We start from the raw sequence: 18,457 nt of genomic DNA, 5'->3' as shown, positions 1-18,457 counted from the left end.
TACTGCATGGTTTAACTCCCTTTTCCAAGTTTAAAAAAAAAATTAATTAATTTACACTAATAAATTAACTAATGGCTAATTTTTAAAAATTGAATCATGTGTTGTCATCGATTGTGAACAATTGTACAAAGTTTCAACTTGATCCAAGAATGAGAAGTGGGGAAAAAAAACGTGTACAAAATGTGTACCAGACAGATTGAGTGAGTTAAAATGTGTACCAGACAGATTGAGTGAGTTAAAATGTGTACCAGACAGACAGATTGAGTTAAAATTTAAAAAAAAATAAGGTTTCCCTTTCAGATCTACGTTAAGCTCATCTGTTTCTCTGGCCAACGGTTAACGAGCAGGGTGTCATGTGGCCAGTACAACATAAGTCTAGTACCCATTAGAGTTGGGTGGACTCAGGGGCGCCCTAAAGTTCCCGAAATTCATAATCACAATCTTCACTGAGATTCGAACCCAGGACCCCAGGTACGGAAGCCAATCGCTTAACCACTCACCCACTCGCCTCCGGTTTAAAAAAAGTTAAAATAAAACCTTTGTAATTAAATATTTGGTTTTGTCGTTTTAGGATGCCCTATTTCAACAGTTTCACTAGTTGATAGATTTTTTTAAACATTACATTTGCTTTTCAGGTCAAATTTGGTGTATTCAAAACTTACATTCAAAATGTGGGAACCTTCGCAACTCTAGTGATATTTGTCATGTTCGCTCTGTTTCAGGTAAGATCCGTGTCTTCTTCGTAATGGCAACTTCATTTTAGATTTAAGATAAACAATTAGATCATTATTATAAAGGAAGGGTCCAGGAGCATAAAGGAAGGGTCCAGGAGCATAAAGGAAGGGTCCAGGAGCATAAAGGAAGGGTCCAGGAGCATAAAGGAAGGGTCCAGGAGAATAAAGGAAGGGTCCAGGAGCATAAAGGAAGGGTCCAGGAGCATAAAGGAAGGGTTTACTTTGGGAGGTAAGGCCTTCATTGGTTTGTTTACTTTGGGAGGTAAAGCCACTATTGGTTTTGTTTACTTTGTGAGGTAAAGCCACTATTGGTTATGTTTACTTTGGGAGGTAAGGCCTCTATTGGTTTTGTTTACTTTGTGAGGTAAAGCCACTATTGGTTATGTTTACTTTGGGAGGTAAGTCCTCTATTGGTTATGTTTACTTTGGGAGGTAAGGCCTTCATTGGTTTGTTTACTTTGGGAGGTAAAGCCTCTATTGGTTATGTTTACTTTGGGAGGTAAGGCCTTCATTGGTTTGTTTACTTTGGGAGGTAAAGCCTCTATTGGTTATGTTTACTTTGGGAGGTAAGGCCTTCATTGGTTTGTTTACTTGGGGAGGTAAAGCCTCTATTGGTTATGTTTACTTTGGGAGGTAAAGCCTATATTGGTTTTGTTTACTTTGGGAGGTAAAGCCTCTATTGGTTTTGTTTACTTTGGGAGGTAAAGCCTCTATTGGTTATGTTTACTTTGGGAGGTAAGGCCTTCATAGGTTTGTTTACTTTGGGAGGTAAAGCCTCTATTGGTTATGTTTACTTTGGGAGGTAAGGCCTTCATTGGTTTGTTTACTTTGGGAGGTAAAGCCTCTATTGGTTATGTTTACTTTGGGAGGTAAGGCCTTCATTGGTTTGTTTACTTGGGGAGGTAAAGCCTCTATTGGTTATGTTTACTTTGGGAGGTAAAGCCTATATTGGTTTTGTTTACTTTGGGAGGTAAAGCCTCTATTGGTTTTGTTTACTTTGGGAGGTAAAGCCTCTATTGGTTATGTTTACTTTGGGAGGTAAGGCCTTCATAGGTTTGTTTACTTTGGGAGGTAAAGCCTATATTGGTTATGTTTACTTTGGGAGGTAAAGCCTCTATTGGTTTTGTTTACTTTGGGAGGTAAAGCCTCTATTGGTTTTGTTTACTTTGGGAGGTAAAGCCTCTATTGATTTTGTTTACTTGGGAGGTAAAGCCTCTATTGGTTTTGTTTACTTTGGGAGGTAAAGCCGTATTGTTTTGTTTACTTTGAGAGGTAAAGCCTCTACTGGTTTAGTTTACTTTGTCTCCCTGCCTGTGTGCCAAAACAAAAAATCTGGCATTTGACCTGAATTGCTTACCAAACAACAAACACACAGAGGCTCTTCCTTTATGCTCGCTCTCCATGTGGATCTATCCAGTGCAACGTCTTCCCAGCTGCTAGTGTCGATTTTGAAGAGCTTCATGTCGCATTCGCTTACATCAGCATACCGTTAAGTGGGTCGAAGGGTCATGAAATAGTCGATTTGGGACAAATATAGATAAATATTTTTAGAAACTGCATATTTTAATAGAAAAATATGTCTAGTGGAGAGCAACTCTCCTGCCTTCTATTAGATCACCATACAGAATGTCTTGTCAACCGAAATCATCAGATTTACCTTCTGAGAATATCAAACTTATTCACACAACACAAGACTTTAGTTACCGATAGAAAAAAAAAGGCACTTTGTTTTTTGACCTACTGTTTTCTACAGTTGTCCAGTGTGCTGGGAAATGTCTGGCTGTCAAAATGGACAGGTGACCAACAGATAGAGTCTGGGAACATCACGGCAACTCAACTGATGGAAAAAAACCGGATGTATCTCTCAGTGTACGGGGCTTTAGGCGCTGCTCAAGGTACGTCACGTGGCTGACAACAGGCTTTGTTATTTCTACCTCAGATAGAGCCCATAGAGCAGCGGTTCTCAACCTTTAAAGCTCGGCGACCCTTTTTTACAATCCCCCACTCTGCCGCGACCCCCACCCGCACCGCAATAGAAGAGTAGAAAAAACAATCCATATTTTCGATCGACCCCCAAGAGGGTCGCGACCCACAGGTTGAGAACCCCTGCCATAGAGTGTCTAATTGTCTGTGTGATTTAATTAGATTTTAAAAAGTTTAGAAATGACGGCGCACATAAATCTATATTGCCTATTATAATTTACCTTGACCTTGACCTATCCCTTATTCTGTTTAACCGTTGGGGCACCATGCAAGATTTGTGGACTGCCTTTCTCCTTTCCTCTCTGCCTTTTGCCTAAGTTAGAACCTCTTTCAAAGACAGGCCCGTCCATTCTTTTATGTTGTTTTCCCATCACTTTCTCTGTCCGCCTCTTTTTTTTCCTGGTACTGTTCCCAGAAGGAAGGTCTTTGCGAGCCCCGAAGACCTTGTAATATGGTAATAGATTTTTAGCTTGCGTTTTGTTTTTACAATAGTTAGCAGGTCATCTTGGGGTCCGACCGCTGCAGTTACCCTGTCTCTAATCTCTTGGTTTGTGGTGCGGTCTTTAATAATACCACATTTTAAAACTTAAGGGAATTTCTAAAAGTAGTCATTGTAATAGTAAAGTTTTAATAACTATATATTTATTCACATTCTTTTTTTTTTCAATTTTAGCATTGTTTGTTTTGATCTACGCCTGTGTTGGCGCACTCAGGATGGTGACAGCGGCGTCAACCATGCACTCCGCCATGTTGGACCGAGTCCTGAAAGCACCAATGAGCTTCTTCGACACAACTCCAGTCGGCCGAATAGTCAACCGGTTCTCGCGAGATGTGGAGACGCTGGACAATCAGCTGCCCCAGATTATCTTCATGTGGATCATGTGCGTCTTCTCTGTCCTGGCCACTTTGGTGGTCATCAGTGTCAACACGCCACTATTTGCTGGAGTTATTGTGCCATTACTTCTAGCCTATCTGGCCATTCAGGTAAGGGCTAATGATGCTAATCACACGTTTTTGTAAGGGAATAAGATCAAAAGGTAGTCAGGAAAGCTAAAGATCTGGATGTGGCCCACGGGCCCTAGTTTGTGCTGCATCACTGATCTAAATAATAAATCCCAAAGATATGATAAAGACCTATGATGTTTGCGACTAGACCAACTGTTCATATTTGACGAAATTCGAAGGAAAAGGGAGGTTACTGGTCACAACACAGTGCACCCAATGGCTTCCTGGTCATGTGACATGCACTTTAAACTTTGAATTACCGTCTCAATGGTCCTGGATTCGAACCCTGCCTGCAGAAGCGCAGCTAGGATGGGGAGAGCCAGGGGGAGAATTTGAAAATCCCACCGGGCCCCCACTTGAGGGGGCCCCCCAAATTAGTGTTTTTTTTTTACATTAAATAGTTAATATTATGCCAAATATTAACTAAACACTTGGTAATACACTGCAACTCCGATGGTTTTGACAATTTTTGATCTAATATGTGTATATAAGGAATGTATTATTCTTTTCCTTTTATTTTCAATAACTTAGTTGTTGATGTTTTTCTGGCGTCATGATTATGCGCTTTCAAGACGATAAGATTTTAACCGGGTTTCTAAGTGACGTCATAATGTCCCAAAGGTGCGAACGTGTATCTGAGTAATCTGCCCAGGTTGTTAAAACATCAGTCGGACTTCTAGCCGATTTTCTGTGAGGGGTGTGGAGAGTTGGTTATGATAATGCTATGAGTGTAGATGTAGACCAATATCAGTAGAAGCTTACCGACTGGTATGACGGTATCTATAATCTATGACTGTAGATGTAGACAAATATCAGTAGAAGCCTACTGACTGGTATGACGGTATCTAAAATCTATGAGTGTAGATGTAGACAAATATCAGTAGAAGCCTACTGACTGGTATGACGGTATCTATAATCTATGACTGTAGATGTAGACAAATATCAGTAGAAGCCTACTGACTGGTATGACGGTATCTATAATCTATGACTGTAGATGTAGACAAATATCAGTAGAAGCCTACTGACTGGTATGACGGTATCTATAATCTATGACTGTAGATGTAGACAAATATCAGTAGAAGCCTACTGACTGGTATGACGGTATCTAAAATCTATTATACGTTTTCTTCACCACATATCTATGAAAGATGTGTGTTATTAACTCTTTCTCTCCTAATTAACGATACCACCGTTGATTTGACCCCAATAAATTAAATTATTAATCTTTGGTTTTAGAAAATAAAATTTGTGTTATAATGTTGTCCTATAAATCTATACCCCAAAAAAAAAAAAGTTTTCTAATTACAAACAAAAATGTTATTGAAGTTTAATCATAACAGGGTAGAATGTACAAATGTGAAAAATGAACAATTCTGTCAGAATGTTGAAAAATAATTACGGAGATAAAGAATTAACATAGGTGCACACTAAAAAAAGATGTATTTATATATGTTTATTTTTTCCCCTTCAGAAAGTGTCTACCTTCATTTTTGTTTTAAAAATTTGACTTATTGTATAACGGAAAACCATACAGTAAAGTTTACAATTTCGTAAAAGAACTAGATCTAGGTCAGTGCATTTAGCTCTAGCTCTTGTAAGCAAAGAAAGAAAAATACGTGCATGGAGCAGATCTACTCGCTTGACTAACCACAGCAGTGTGTACTTTTTTCGCCTGACCACTCAGCATCACTATACAGCAAACACTATCGCATGGTCGTCTCACGTTGCTTACTAAAATTCTAGGCTAGCCTTACACTGACCAGTTTGTTAGAATCAGTCGGACATCGATATATTTACTTTTTGGGATAGGGAGGGATGTGGATGAAAATGTTACTTTTTTTTTTTCTCGAGTTGGTTATCCTAATGCTTTAAGATCTATATAACTGTGCCAGTGACTAACATAGCTATGGATTAGGCCGTCACCAAGCCTAAAAGCAATACGATTGTTTAGATCCAGATTCGCTTACAGTTTTGTTGAGGGAAGTGGCGTGTGCTGAACTTTAATACAAAATCGCAAAGAACCCCGTTTTTTTTTTCCATTTCAAGAATTTACTGTCTAATTTATTATCTATCAATGTTTCTAAGCATTTAATTTTTTTTAAAAAAGGGGGTAAAATGTTTAGTATTACAACTTTTTACGCAGAATTAAAATATGTCAATAACTCGAGTTTGAAAAACCATCGAAGTTTATATTTTAAAATCACTGTTGTATAATGGTTATTTAAGTTATAGCAGATCAATATCTAATCGATTTTGTGGGAAAGTGAGGGTGTGTTTGATGGGGGCGGGGAGTGCAAAAGCTGGTTTTGGGAGCTTAGAAAACTCATCTCAGCTCAAGTCAATTACCAATTACAATTTTCAGATGTTTAGCATTCAAGTTCCCTTGTTAAGTGGCCTAATTTAGACCACTCTGACACATTCCACGATTTAAACGTATTACATAAATACGTTTGTTTTAAATGTTATAATAACTATTTTCTTCTTTCATCAACATGTTTAAGTGTTGAATTCAGTTTTTCTATTGGCTGAAGTAAAAGTCATTTTGCTTGCTCTGTAACCTATGTGTCAATTGAACTGTTTTTTGTTTTTTTTTAAGCTCATCTATAGATCCACAATGTTTATATTTTTCTTGCAGCGTTTCTTTGTTCCCACGTCGCGGCAGCTGAAAAGACTGGAGGCCGTGACCCGGTCACCGATCTACTCACACTTCTCTGAGACACTCTCAGGGGCTCACGTTATCAGAGCCTTTGACGCCGTCTCTCGCTTCTGCCAGACTTGCGTGGAGAAGATAGACCGGAACCAGGTGTTCTACTTCGCCGGGATCACTGCCAACAGGTGAGAATAGATGCTAGACTTGTAGCAGGGCCGGATTGAAATATGTGGAGACCGCGGGGCAGGATTTTTGTGGCGGCGCCTATGACCGCCTCCCCTTTTTCGAAACCTGCTCCCCTTTTAGACCTTGCGATTTATAGAGCAGATAATATTCAGGTGATCTGTTTCTGTGGCCAACGGTTATCGAGTCATGTGGCCAGCAAAACTATCAATCGCCTTAACTGATCCAAACTAGAGTCAGTCATACATTACTCAGGGGCGTCCTAACAATTCCAAAAATCAGAATCTTGGTCTTCACCATGATTGGAAACAAACCCCCCAGGTTTGGCAGCCATGTGCTTAACCACTCAGCCACCGCGCCCCCTTAATTTGAAACCTACAAGAAGAAATTTTGTAAGTCAGTTGTAAGAAGGTAACTTTGGACCTAAGGACCATTAGTCTATATATTTATTGCACTGTGTTCTAATCGTAACTCAAATTTTGATTGTATAACCAGATGGCTTGGTGTCTGGATTGAAGTGGTCAGCAGCTTGATTGTCTTCTTCAGTGCCATTTTTTCTTTGGTCACTCCTGGGGTCAATGGTGCAATATTGGGCTTGTCTGTTAGCTATGCTTTGCAGGTAAGTAAGAACAGGCAATCCTTACCTTATAATCCTTACCTTATAATCCTTACCTTATAATCATTACCTTATAATCATTACCTTATAATCATTACCTTATAATCATTACCTTATAATCATTACCTTATAATCATTACCGCTGCATCAACACTTTTCCTTATTTGGTCTCTAATAGGCAGCAGTTGTAGGGTTAATGGATGTTTTAGATTTGAAAAGATATGAATGTAGTCGCTTAAGTTTTAACCTGGATTTTTGTTTTGTATTTTCATTATCAAAAGATATGTCAGCCTGGGCATTTGAACAAACTGTTGCTACCTAGATCTAAAGAAAGATATTTTTGTTTTGCTTCGTTTTATGTACATAAACACACATTATGTGTATTTTTACCACCCAGATAACCCAAGCTCTAAAATGGTTGGTCAGATCTATGAGCGACCTAGAGACCAATGTGGTCAGTGTGGAAAGGGTTAAAGAGTATAGCCACGTAGTTCAAGAGGTGGGTACATTCTACATAACCTGTCACTTTGGTGACTCTGTCTGTATACATTTAAGTATCACAATCATTCAGTCACCGAACTTTGCAATAAATACATCTTTTTTTTATTACAAAGCTTATATCAACTAAGTCTGTCTGTCTGTCTGTCTGGTACAAACTTGTGCACAATATTTCTCTCACTTCCCATTCTAGAATCAAAATAAAAATTAGCAAAATTATTCATTGTCGATGAAAACAAATGAATCAATTAAAACATGAATCAATTAGTTCACTAACGTCAATTAATAAATGATAATTCATAATTGTGTTTTAAACATGTAGGTCGCAGCTGGGGCTGCGTATCCACGGGAAATACTGCATTCCTCATTAATCTTCGGACTCGAAGACAAGCCTTGTTATTATTATTTATAATTTGCTTGTTAATTTTAATCTCAATTGTTATCAGTACAAGTCCCACCAAAATATAAATAAATAAATTGTACTTTAAAAAATTCACTTTCCTAAAGAAAATTAGTTTTATCAATGTTTTAGTTGATTTATAACTTACAGATGGATCTACCTCTTAATAACGAGGTATAGGACCCATTAATCCCAATAACCTGTAGTGCCTAATCCCAGAGCTGTGGTCTTTGCCCTCTGACCCACTCCATTTCGTTGAACTCATGACCATCCTGGAAGGTCACAGATTTATGTCCACTGCAGAACTTATAAGGGGAGAGTGGTTTATATGTATACCGGCACAGTTTACATTTAATTTGTTGATCTTACAAGTTTTCCTGCCATACCTTTCACTTGAGTTGGTCTCCTTCAGTCGTAGAACGACTATGGCTCATCTTGAACACTTTTTCCTGTGACAGTGGAGCCTTATTTTGGAGAGACACTCCCGTCAACATATATCACAGGTTAAGGTGGCTTTCACTTTGGTGGTAAAAGAGCCGGCAATTATTTTTTTTTGTTTGGCACGCTTTTTTCAGAGCTGAGGCCCATGTTTTTTCATTGTCCACAGCTCTCTTTCAATCGCATCCCGAAAGTCATTCTTTACGTCAACTCGTGTCTGGCTAAAGAAAAACTGATCGCCCCCCACCTCCGTTATATGGATGTAATAAAACGGGACCTAAACACAGTGACCATTGATACTGATCATTGGGAATACATAGCGTTAGACCGAACTAGTTGGAGAGCGACAGTGACATTTGACTTATAGTGACCTTTGCGATAGATACTAAATTACAACCAACATTCTTAAGTTTTATTTCTTTGGGTTGTCCAGGCTCCGAGATCCACCAATATTCACCCTCCTCCCGAGTGGCCAACACGAGGTGAGATTATCATCAACCAATACACAACCAGCTATAGACAAGGATTGGAACCTGTTCTGAAACGAATTACCTGTTACATCAAACCTGAAGAAAAGGTAAGACAAAATTCATCTATTAGATTCTAAAAGAATGCGGTATGGTTATGGTTAAGCTAGAAAACGCTACACTTAATAACCATAGACAACACCAACACTATAATGCCAGATTCATCAGTCAAATTAATTGCACACCCTCATAGTACGAGGTTACACACAACACTGTGATATGAACTTTCTTACCAAGGGGAATAACTCTACATACTAATAACAAACACATACACATAAACACAATGTTAACATCCCAGTGGTACTACATCCTATGGAGGACCCTGGCCTGCTCATCTTTCCACTCTGGTCTGTCCTGGGCATTATGTCTATATGCCTAGACTCTTAGCTTTTGTTGATCTGCCTCTACACTAGGGGTGGGCAAATTACGAATCTAGTGTTACATGGGGCCCGCCAGGGTGTTGTATATGGCCCGGCGAACACCTACAGAAATTAGGTGTGCCCACAGATTATACATATTAAAAAATGCAAATATATTAAAAATAATTAGTAAATATGTATAGAAGTTATTGAAACTTCTGATTCTTATCACTTATAATGAAGAGACTAAAGAAACATTGTCTCTACATGTCATTCTAAAAAGTTTAAAGTAAACGAAGATCATTCTTATTGGCAATATTTCGAAACATTCAGTCAAAGACACAAACTCAGGCCAGTATTTATTCAATGCTATGAAGAACTGTATTGAAAGTGTTAGGTTGGCTTGGAACAAGACGGCAAGTGTAACAACTGATGGAGCCCGTGCTTTGAGTGAGAAAAACAGGTTGTGTAATAAATTAAAGAACAATATCCCAACCATAAACTCTAAACGGGAATGTTTGCACAAAGCTGCATTGAATATCAAACATATTATGGATTCATAAATCACAGTGATCACACGAGGGGTCTTAACCACAGGCGGTTCCGAGAAGTACTCAAAGATTTGGAAACAAAAAGTTCTGTACCACTTTTGTATTCGCTGGTTTAGCATTGGCAAGGTACTGAGAAGAATGTGGAATATAAAAGAAGAAATTGTTATGTTCCTTAAAGGACATTGATTGTGACTTTGTTTTCTAATAAAGAGTAGGAGACAGACTTCATGTTTTTAAACGACTGTATTGCAATGAGTTTTTTTGTACATAAAATATATGTGCTGTGATGGCCTTGTTCAGACTGTCTTAAGGTCAACTATAGATGACTGTTGAATTTCAATCAATTAGCCTACTCTGCAAGCGTTTGAGTTTTATTGTTCGGGTGTATTCAATGTAGTTGATCAACAATACAGAATAAACAAGACAATCGATTTAACTGGTAAAGAGATGTGGTCAACACTGATGAACAATTCATAAGATATTTATTTCAAGAAAAGGCCACAGTAAAAGTCTCTGTCAAATAAACACGTCTTTACCCTAGAGAATTCTATCGCTCACTGATTTTCCAGTCTCTAACCCAAAATATCCCAAGCGTCACTAGTCCCGTTCAATATACGTCTTCTATGGTGCGTCGCTCAATAACTAATACTATAAACTAGGTGTCTAACAGTGCATGTTAAATCTATTCAAACAAATCTATCCCATTTATCCAGTGAAAGCAGACTTGCTTTTCTGAAGGGTGAAACTATTTCTATTGAAATGGTTGAAAGATTTCGACATATTTGAATTTCTTGATTGTGGAATTTGAAAGCAAATTTTAAGACGTCAATTTCCTCAGTTCACCATTTAATGAAGAAGCTGATTCAGCTCTAGAAGAAATACCTCCAAGCAGATTATAGGCTAACATAAAAGAGTAGTTCCAGACAGTTTTTCCGCATGAGTTTTATGGGTGCCAGAAATTGTATTTCTACAGTTTAAAAAACTTTGCTGCTATACTTTTACATTATTTGGGTCCAAGACATCTGAACAAGCATTTTAATTATTTATTTTGGAAAATAATCAAGTGTAAGAACAGATCGATGCTGACTTTGCTGCTATACTTTTACATTATTTGGGTCCAACACATCTGAACAAGCATTTTAATTATTTATTTTGGAAAATAATCAAGTGTAAGAACAGATCGATGCTGACTGACTGATTCAAAACAGTCACAAGGATAAGAACTAGTTAGCTAATTCCACAGTTCCGGGACATTATGCACAAGTGTTAACAGTTTAATACGTCACATTAATTAAAACTGTACATTTGTTTTGTAATGTTGAGATGTAGCCTAATAGAGACAATAACTAACTAGAAAAATTATTATTAAAATTAGTTTCAGAAATTGCTAACTCTTGTTGCATTTTCTCAACTGGGGCTGTAGAGAAATGAAAAGTAATTGTAGGTCTATGAATGGAAACATTATAAATGTGAAAGTTAGCTAGCGTATTTTATATTCTGTAATATATGAAGGTATGCAAATATTATATTTAGGCCTACTATGTCTCCCTGGTTTGGAGTTTTTTTCAAATTACCTACCAAATTTGTTTTTCGGAAAGGCCTTTATGTAGGTCGTAAACATATATAACCCTGATAAAAAATCCACCAATTTAAATATAATATATAGAGGACACGTTCTGATTCCTTTGAGTCATAGCAATAATATTTATAATTATAAATATAATATTATAATGATATATCCCGGTATATAGCCTAAAGTTTATGTTTCTTTTACTTCTTAATTAGATTGGTATTGTGGGAAGGACAGGGGCAGGCAAATCTTCATTGACACTGGCACTGTTCCGAGTGCTAGAACCTACAGAAGGAGAGATAATTATTGACAATATCAATACTTCTATTATTGGACTTACTGATCTGAGATCAGCTTTAACCATATTACCTCAAGTAAGTTCAATAGTGTCATTAATTAGATTCGTACTTAATATTGTAACGCTGAGTACCCTTGCCCCCCCCCCTTTTTTAAAAATTACATTTAGCCTTTGGCTCTATAGGCCCTACTACATGCATGTAAAACATTAAATATATTAATTAGATTTAAGCAAGAATGAATTGATTGTGCTGAGATGACAGATCATAGACTCGTCTCATAGACTAGAATTCGGTTCCCTGGCGACCCTGGTTGTTAATTTTAGTCTGAGATGCTGTTCCATGTTTAACAGTTTGTTACTTTTTTTTTTCAAATTAATTTCTACTGTCTACAAATGCTAAAAAGTAAATGAGCAGCTTCACATAACTAGAAAAATACCAGAATGACTAGATCTAGATCTATAGTCTATAACTATAAAGTTGGAAAAGGCAAAATGTATTCCAGAACTATAACCCACTGTAAATTAGCTCCCCCCCCCCCCCCTCCTTTTTATTCAATGCTCATCAACAAGAGAGTGGCAATAGGTGGCGACCTGACATTGTTTAAATCACACATATGGCAATGCAAAGTATATTTTAGGACACCCTATCACATTGCGAAGCTTTAAAACATCTCTATCGCCATTTTTATTGGCACATTAAACACATCTCTTACAATTAAGCTTATTAAATTTATTTTAATGTTTTAACTGAACATAGCATAGTTAAGAAGGTGCAACGCGTACCCCCTCCAAACTCTTCCCGTACCCCTGGGGGTACGTGAACCCCACTTATGGGAAACACTGAATTAGAGAGTGGAATGGGTTGCCTGAATCAGCCAGGGAAACCCATGACTTAGCAGTGTTTAAGTCATTGATTAACATGCATGACTAGATTGACACATGAAAAACATAAGATGTAATTTTCTTTTTTTTTTGAAGTAATATAAGATTTAAGATAATATGAATTTAGCATCTCTAGAAGTCTAGAATATTGTTTTTTTGTTTCTTTATAGATGTCAGCTCTTGTAAACTTTCTTCAAATTTTTTATTTCTAGCCTTTTGTCATTCCAAAACATTTTTAATTTAAAAAAAATTTTAACCAGAGTCTGGCAGAGTAATTACATATATATCTTTTTATCATTCAGTCTTTCTAGCTACTTTTCATCCCAGCAGTTTCTCTTTTTCTTTCAATCAGTATTTTCTTCTTTTTGCTTTTTTAAAATTTAATCAACCAAATATATTATTATTTTATTCTTTCTTATCTAGTTACTGTTTGTTTTTTTTGCTGACCCACTTATTTTTGATGATCTTTGCTATTTTTCCTTGATTCTTGCTTTTTGTCTATCTTAATGCGTCTAATCATACCCCTGTTAGACCTGGTGATCTATGGCAGTAGATGCTAATTTCATCTGTTTATGTGGCTGATGGTTAATGAGGGTGTCATGTGACCATCACAAAGACCAACTACCTTTAATTTCCCTAATTAATTCCAGATAGTCATTACAGTTAAGGGGACTCAGATGTATCCTAAAAATAGAGAAGCTCAAAATCTCGGTCTTCACCTGGATTTAAACTCTGGACCTCCCAGTTTGGAGGCCATGTGCTTTACCACTCAGCCACCATGCATAATTGTGTCCACTTCAGGTTTACTAAACAAGTAATTCTTATTGTTTTATTATGTGAAGAATCAGTAACTGTGTCAATGTTCTATAGATTATTCTTGTGTGTGTTTGAACAGGATCCTGTACTGCTGTCTGGCACACTAAGGATGAATGTTGATCCTAACAATGAATATCTTGACCAAGAGATCTGGTCTGCACTGACCATGTCACACTTAAAGGATGCTGTCTCAGTGATGCCTCAGGGCCTGGAGTCAGAGGTGGGAGAAAATGGCAACAACTTTAGGTAAGTAAGGAAAAAAAACCACTTTTGTTTAATTTACTTTACTACCTATAGGCTACTGACCACTTTATGACCATAGTAAACAGTGGGAAGTGTGGTTGAGAGGCCAAGTACTCTTGAACTTGGCTTGGCTTGGCTACCTATGAAGGGGGCTCAAAGTTCGACACCCCACTCGAGCAGAGTTGTGCACGGAAAACCTTCTCCCAGATTCCCCCCCCCCCCCCCCAACTGGTCCACAAATGACATTGGATCATAGTGCTCTGAGCATGCTATAAGCATGAAAGTAGCGTTATGTAAAAGCCATAATTTATAATTTATTTAAACATAGTCGACTGGTCATACCAGATATAAACTACATTGTTCATCAATGAATTTTGTATAACAATAAATCAAGTCACATATTGTATAATTACTATTCTTCATTTGCATTTTTCGTATATAGTGCTGGACAAAGGCAACTGATTTGTCTGGCAAGGGCTCTGTTAAGGCGCAGCAGGATTTTGATAATGGACGAGCCAACATCCTCGGTAGACGTGGAGACGGATGAACTGGTCTTAAAGACAGTGCAAAAAGCCTTTAAACATAGTACAACAATCATCATAGCTCATCGTATCAACACAATACTAGACTGTGACAGGTACAGCCATATTTCTAGACTTTGTTCCACACTGTAGATATGTATAGTTCATTGCATGATATATCAATACACCTAATATTATCTAGATCGATAAAAGCATTTACTGCTTCAGGGATAAACAACTGTATAGAAAATGCAATAAACATACACATAGAAAACCTTGTTGGACCAGGTAAAAACAAAGGACATTCGGGCCATCAGATCTTCATTGTCAACTGGCAAACAAAAAAGATATTTGATTGTTAATCTTTTTGTTTGTTTGTAGCTTATGAAGACCTAGTGGCCCAAACATTTATTTTTTTTTGTTTACTTGGTCTTGGCTGGGTTTTCTAAACTTATTATTATTGTGTTTGCTTTTTTTCTGTAGCAGTTGTATGCTGTTACTGTGTCCTGCTATTTTCTGTTGCGATTTCTCATTCTTATTTGTTCTTACTATTTCTCATAGCAATTACCTGTTGCTATTTTCTGTATCTGGGAGACGCAGTGGCTGAGCAGTAAAGTGCTTGGCCTCCGAACCGCGGGTACTGGGTTTGAATCCTGGTGAAGACTGGGATTTTAAATTTCTGGATCTTTGGGCGCCTCTAGGTCCATTTAGCTATAAAGGATACCTGACAATAGTTGAGGAATAGAAAAGGCAGTTGGTCATTATGATGGCCACATGACAACATCATTAACCATTGGCCACAGAAACAGATGATCTTTACATAGAGTCTGAAAGGAGAACTCTATTTTCTGCTTGTTATTATCAGTTTATAATGTCAGTCATTGTCAGTTTTCAGTGTAAGATACTGCTGTCCACAAACTTTAGTGCATTGCTATTGCCAAATGTGCTGCCATTGCCTATTAGAGATGTTTATGATAAACTAAAGAATGTCAAGGATGCTAAATTGAGTTTCACTATTGTCAAGTAAATAAAGAAGAATTGAGCTATATGTTCTTACAATATCTCCATCAATGAGTGGAAGCTGATCTTCATATCGAATCTCCTTTTTATCACCTTTTAGTTAACTATTTGTTTTTAAAAAACTTCTAAGTCATAGAATGAAAGTCTCTAGCTTCCCCCCGTATTGAATTTATTCAAATTATTTTGCGCTTCAAAGGGTTCAGAAAGTTTGATTTTGAGAAAAAGTTGCTCAAAAAATTATCAAATAAATTTAATAAAACACAGCTTATCAAGTCGGGACGAGCAAAACCTGCCCCTGTGGAGCATCACCAGAGAATGCTGACCATGCCCTTCAAAGCTGCATACTATATCAAGAGGCCCGAACAAGACTCTGGCCCCCAAAGCCTTCCTTTAGAACAAAAACTATAAGGAAAACTGCCTGATCTGGAAACCACTGCGCGGTTCCTCTCAGATATAGGATTTCTGATCTGAACCCTCCGACATGTAAAATGCGAATGAAGAAGAAGAAGCACTTACCAACACTTCCTCTACTTTGCACACGGGATATACAAAATTTATAGCTAAAAAGCTATTTATAGCTAAAAAGCTATTTATAGCTAAAAAGCTATTTATAGCTAAAAAGCTATTTATAGTTAAAAAGCTATTTATAGCTAAAAAGCTATTTATAGTTAAAAAGCTATTTTATAGTTTTTCTGCCATGTATGAATCTTGTTGTCACATGCTATTGTCTTATTTAAATCCTCCTGTCTCCTCAGAGTGATGGTCATAGAGGCTGGCCAGATTGTGGAATTTGATGACCCCCAGACATTACTCAACCAGGAAAATAGTCACTTCTATCAGCTGGCTAAATCCTCGGAAAAGTTATGACCAGGGGTTCACACGAGCGGTGTAGTCACAGAGAGAGTCCTGCCACATATATTATAAACACCATATATATAATTAATATATAAATAATTAATGTATTTAACATTGATTTCGGTGTGTTTTAAGATTATATTATACAATTGTATAAGTCCATGTTTGAAACTGTTTTTGGTCTAAAATGTAGCGTAGGACGTAATTATCTTCTTTTTTTGAAGTAACGTCTGTGAAATATAAGATAAAATAAAAGTAAAATTATGTGTCTTTGTTTTTAAAAAATTTTAATAGTTCTCTGTTCGTTTGTAAACAAATTGTTTACAGTATGAAGACTTGGTGCAGAGGTACTCGAAATATATTTGGTTAAGCTAAACTAGTGCTATTTACTACTCTTTATTTAATTCTATTAGCTAGAAAAAAAAATAAATTCCAAAAGCATTTGTATTTTAGCCATGCTAAATAAAAAAAAAGGTTTTAACAGTGACTGTAGACTGTAGCTAGTACTTGGATCTATATTTAGAGTTAATAAATGTTTTTAGAGTATTTATATAAAGAAATGTTATGAAAAACTAACAAATGACCATTAGATAAGTATTTTGAGACTATTTCTGATTTCTCCGATGAGCTCAATATTTTACTTATAATGAGTCCATAGTTGTTTTTTTTATTCCAATGTCAATGATTTCTTAGTTGGCAGCATTTACACTGGCAGCAAAGAGCCTTTTTTTTTGTTGCAACTTTGTTGTCAAATATGTGTTTTTTCCACTTACAGCCCAATAGTCCACTTTTTTTTTTTTTAAAGTATTATTTCAATTTTTATTTTGCTACAGACTTTGAACAATTTAAAGTAATTAAAATTTCCTCTTCTAAATTATAGCTTGTTTAACCTAAAGCTTTGCCAAAAAGTAAATTTGATATAATAAAAAAAATTCTTTGATTATAACAAACCCATGTTCATATCAATTTTGCTATGATGAAGAAAAATGCAATGCACAATCCCACTACTAAGTTTGCTATTTTTGTCTTTTTTAAAAACTTTTTATGTTTCAAATACTGAAAGGAAACTAAAAGAAATGTTGCAAAGGCCACTTATTAATTCTATGTCGCCCAAGTGCATAGCTAGGGATATTGGGGCCCGCGGAACTTGACCTATTTAGAGGCCCCTATATTTTGACATTCAGCATCATGAGATAATATTGTAATATTTAATTTCAGACACTCATTTGGGGGCCCCAATCAAGTGTGAAGCCTGGGAGGATAATTTAATTTGGACCCTCCTGCTACCCCCCACCCTAGCTATACCAGTGAGTCGCCCTAGTGTAATTGTGTGTCTGAATGAGACAAACATGAACATGTTTTAAATGCACGCATATCAATGTTTTATGTTTTTCAAATGTTCATAACAGATGCCCTAAGCCTTCACGACAATGCCTTCAGTTAGCAAGATGTTCTTCGGTAATGCAAATGAAATAAATGTGTTGCCGACTTTAAATGATGTTCGAAGAAAAAAAATAGGAACCACCTCATAATTGATACCTCAGACTAAATATTGATACTTGTTTATATCGTTCATGCCCAGTGCTAGCACAATTATTTTTTGCTCAAAAGAACTGTAAATAAATTATTGTATATATTTGTATTTGTGTGTACACATAAAGACTGTTTATGTATAAGATGACTTTATTTTTGTACATTGAGTCAGAAAATAGTTTTTCTTTTTTATGCCTAAAGGTTGAAGGTATTGATTACATTGTATTTTTATTGTCTTAAAGTATTATCTGATATATACTATTACACTAGTTGCAATTGTTAATGTAATTGTATACTTGTGTATCTATAAAGGGAATCATTTATATTCTTTCTACTATACATGTATATATATATACATATGTATAGTCAGCTACAAACTTACCTTATATTATGTGTTAATACAAAATCATAACAAATGGTTACTAAGGTAACCATATATTGTATTGTTTCCAATCCTGTTGTCAAGTGGACCAAACATAACAATTTTTATATTGCAATTTTATTTTTATACTTAAAAGAATCTAAATATTATATACATTTGTTTGAATAAAGAAACAAACGAAAAATAAAATCATGCCTTTGTTCCTGTTTGACCAGACAGTGAGTGTCTTAGACTTTCTGTACTGTATATATTTTACATGAACATAAACTTAAATAGAGTAATAGAAATATGCATAAAGCAGCCACATATAGACATGTTCTTTGCAGGAGTTGGTAGTGGGAATGAGCATAAAGCAGCCACATATAGACATGTTCTTTGCAGGTGTTGGTAGTG

The 18,457-nt window shown here is 36.4% G+C and overlaps 1 protein-coding gene across 1 annotated transcript in view; it reads left to right on the top strand.

The window, feature by feature from the left end:
* LOC106072460 (multidrug resistance-associated protein 1-like) overlaps positions 1-18,253 on the top strand; it is a 66,238-nt gene extending 47,985 nt beyond the window's left edge. The window contains exons 23-33 of the mRNA XM_056008751.1: positions 636-722; positions 2,488-2,629; positions 3,391-3,701; positions 6,358-6,557; positions 7,051-7,174; positions 7,569-7,670; positions 8,941-9,084; positions 11,730-11,888; positions 13,590-13,756; positions 14,196-14,390; positions 16,050-18,253. Coding sequence (XP_055864726.1) covers positions 636-722; positions 2,488-2,629; positions 3,391-3,701; positions 6,358-6,557; positions 7,051-7,174; positions 7,569-7,670; positions 8,941-9,084; positions 11,730-11,888; positions 13,590-13,756; positions 14,196-14,390; positions 16,050-16,161 — 1,743 coding nt within the window. The 3' untranslated portion in view covers positions 16,162-18,253. The remainder of the gene's footprint in view (positions 1-635; positions 723-2,487; positions 2,630-3,390; positions 3,702-6,357; positions 6,558-7,050; positions 7,175-7,568; positions 7,671-8,940; positions 9,085-11,729; positions 11,889-13,589; positions 13,757-14,195; positions 14,391-16,049) is intronic.
* Positions 18,254-18,457: the final 204 nt, after the last annotated feature.

This window comes from Biomphalaria glabrata, chromosome 13 (assembly GCF_947242115.1).
Source record: "Biomphalaria glabrata chromosome 13, xgBioGlab47.1, whole genome shotgun sequence".
NCBI lineage: Eukaryota > Metazoa > Mollusca > Gastropoda > Planorbidae > Biomphalaria > Biomphalaria glabrata.
The sequence above is the reverse complement of the archived record's forward strand: the minus strand, read 5'-3'. Positions and strand labels throughout refer to the sequence as shown.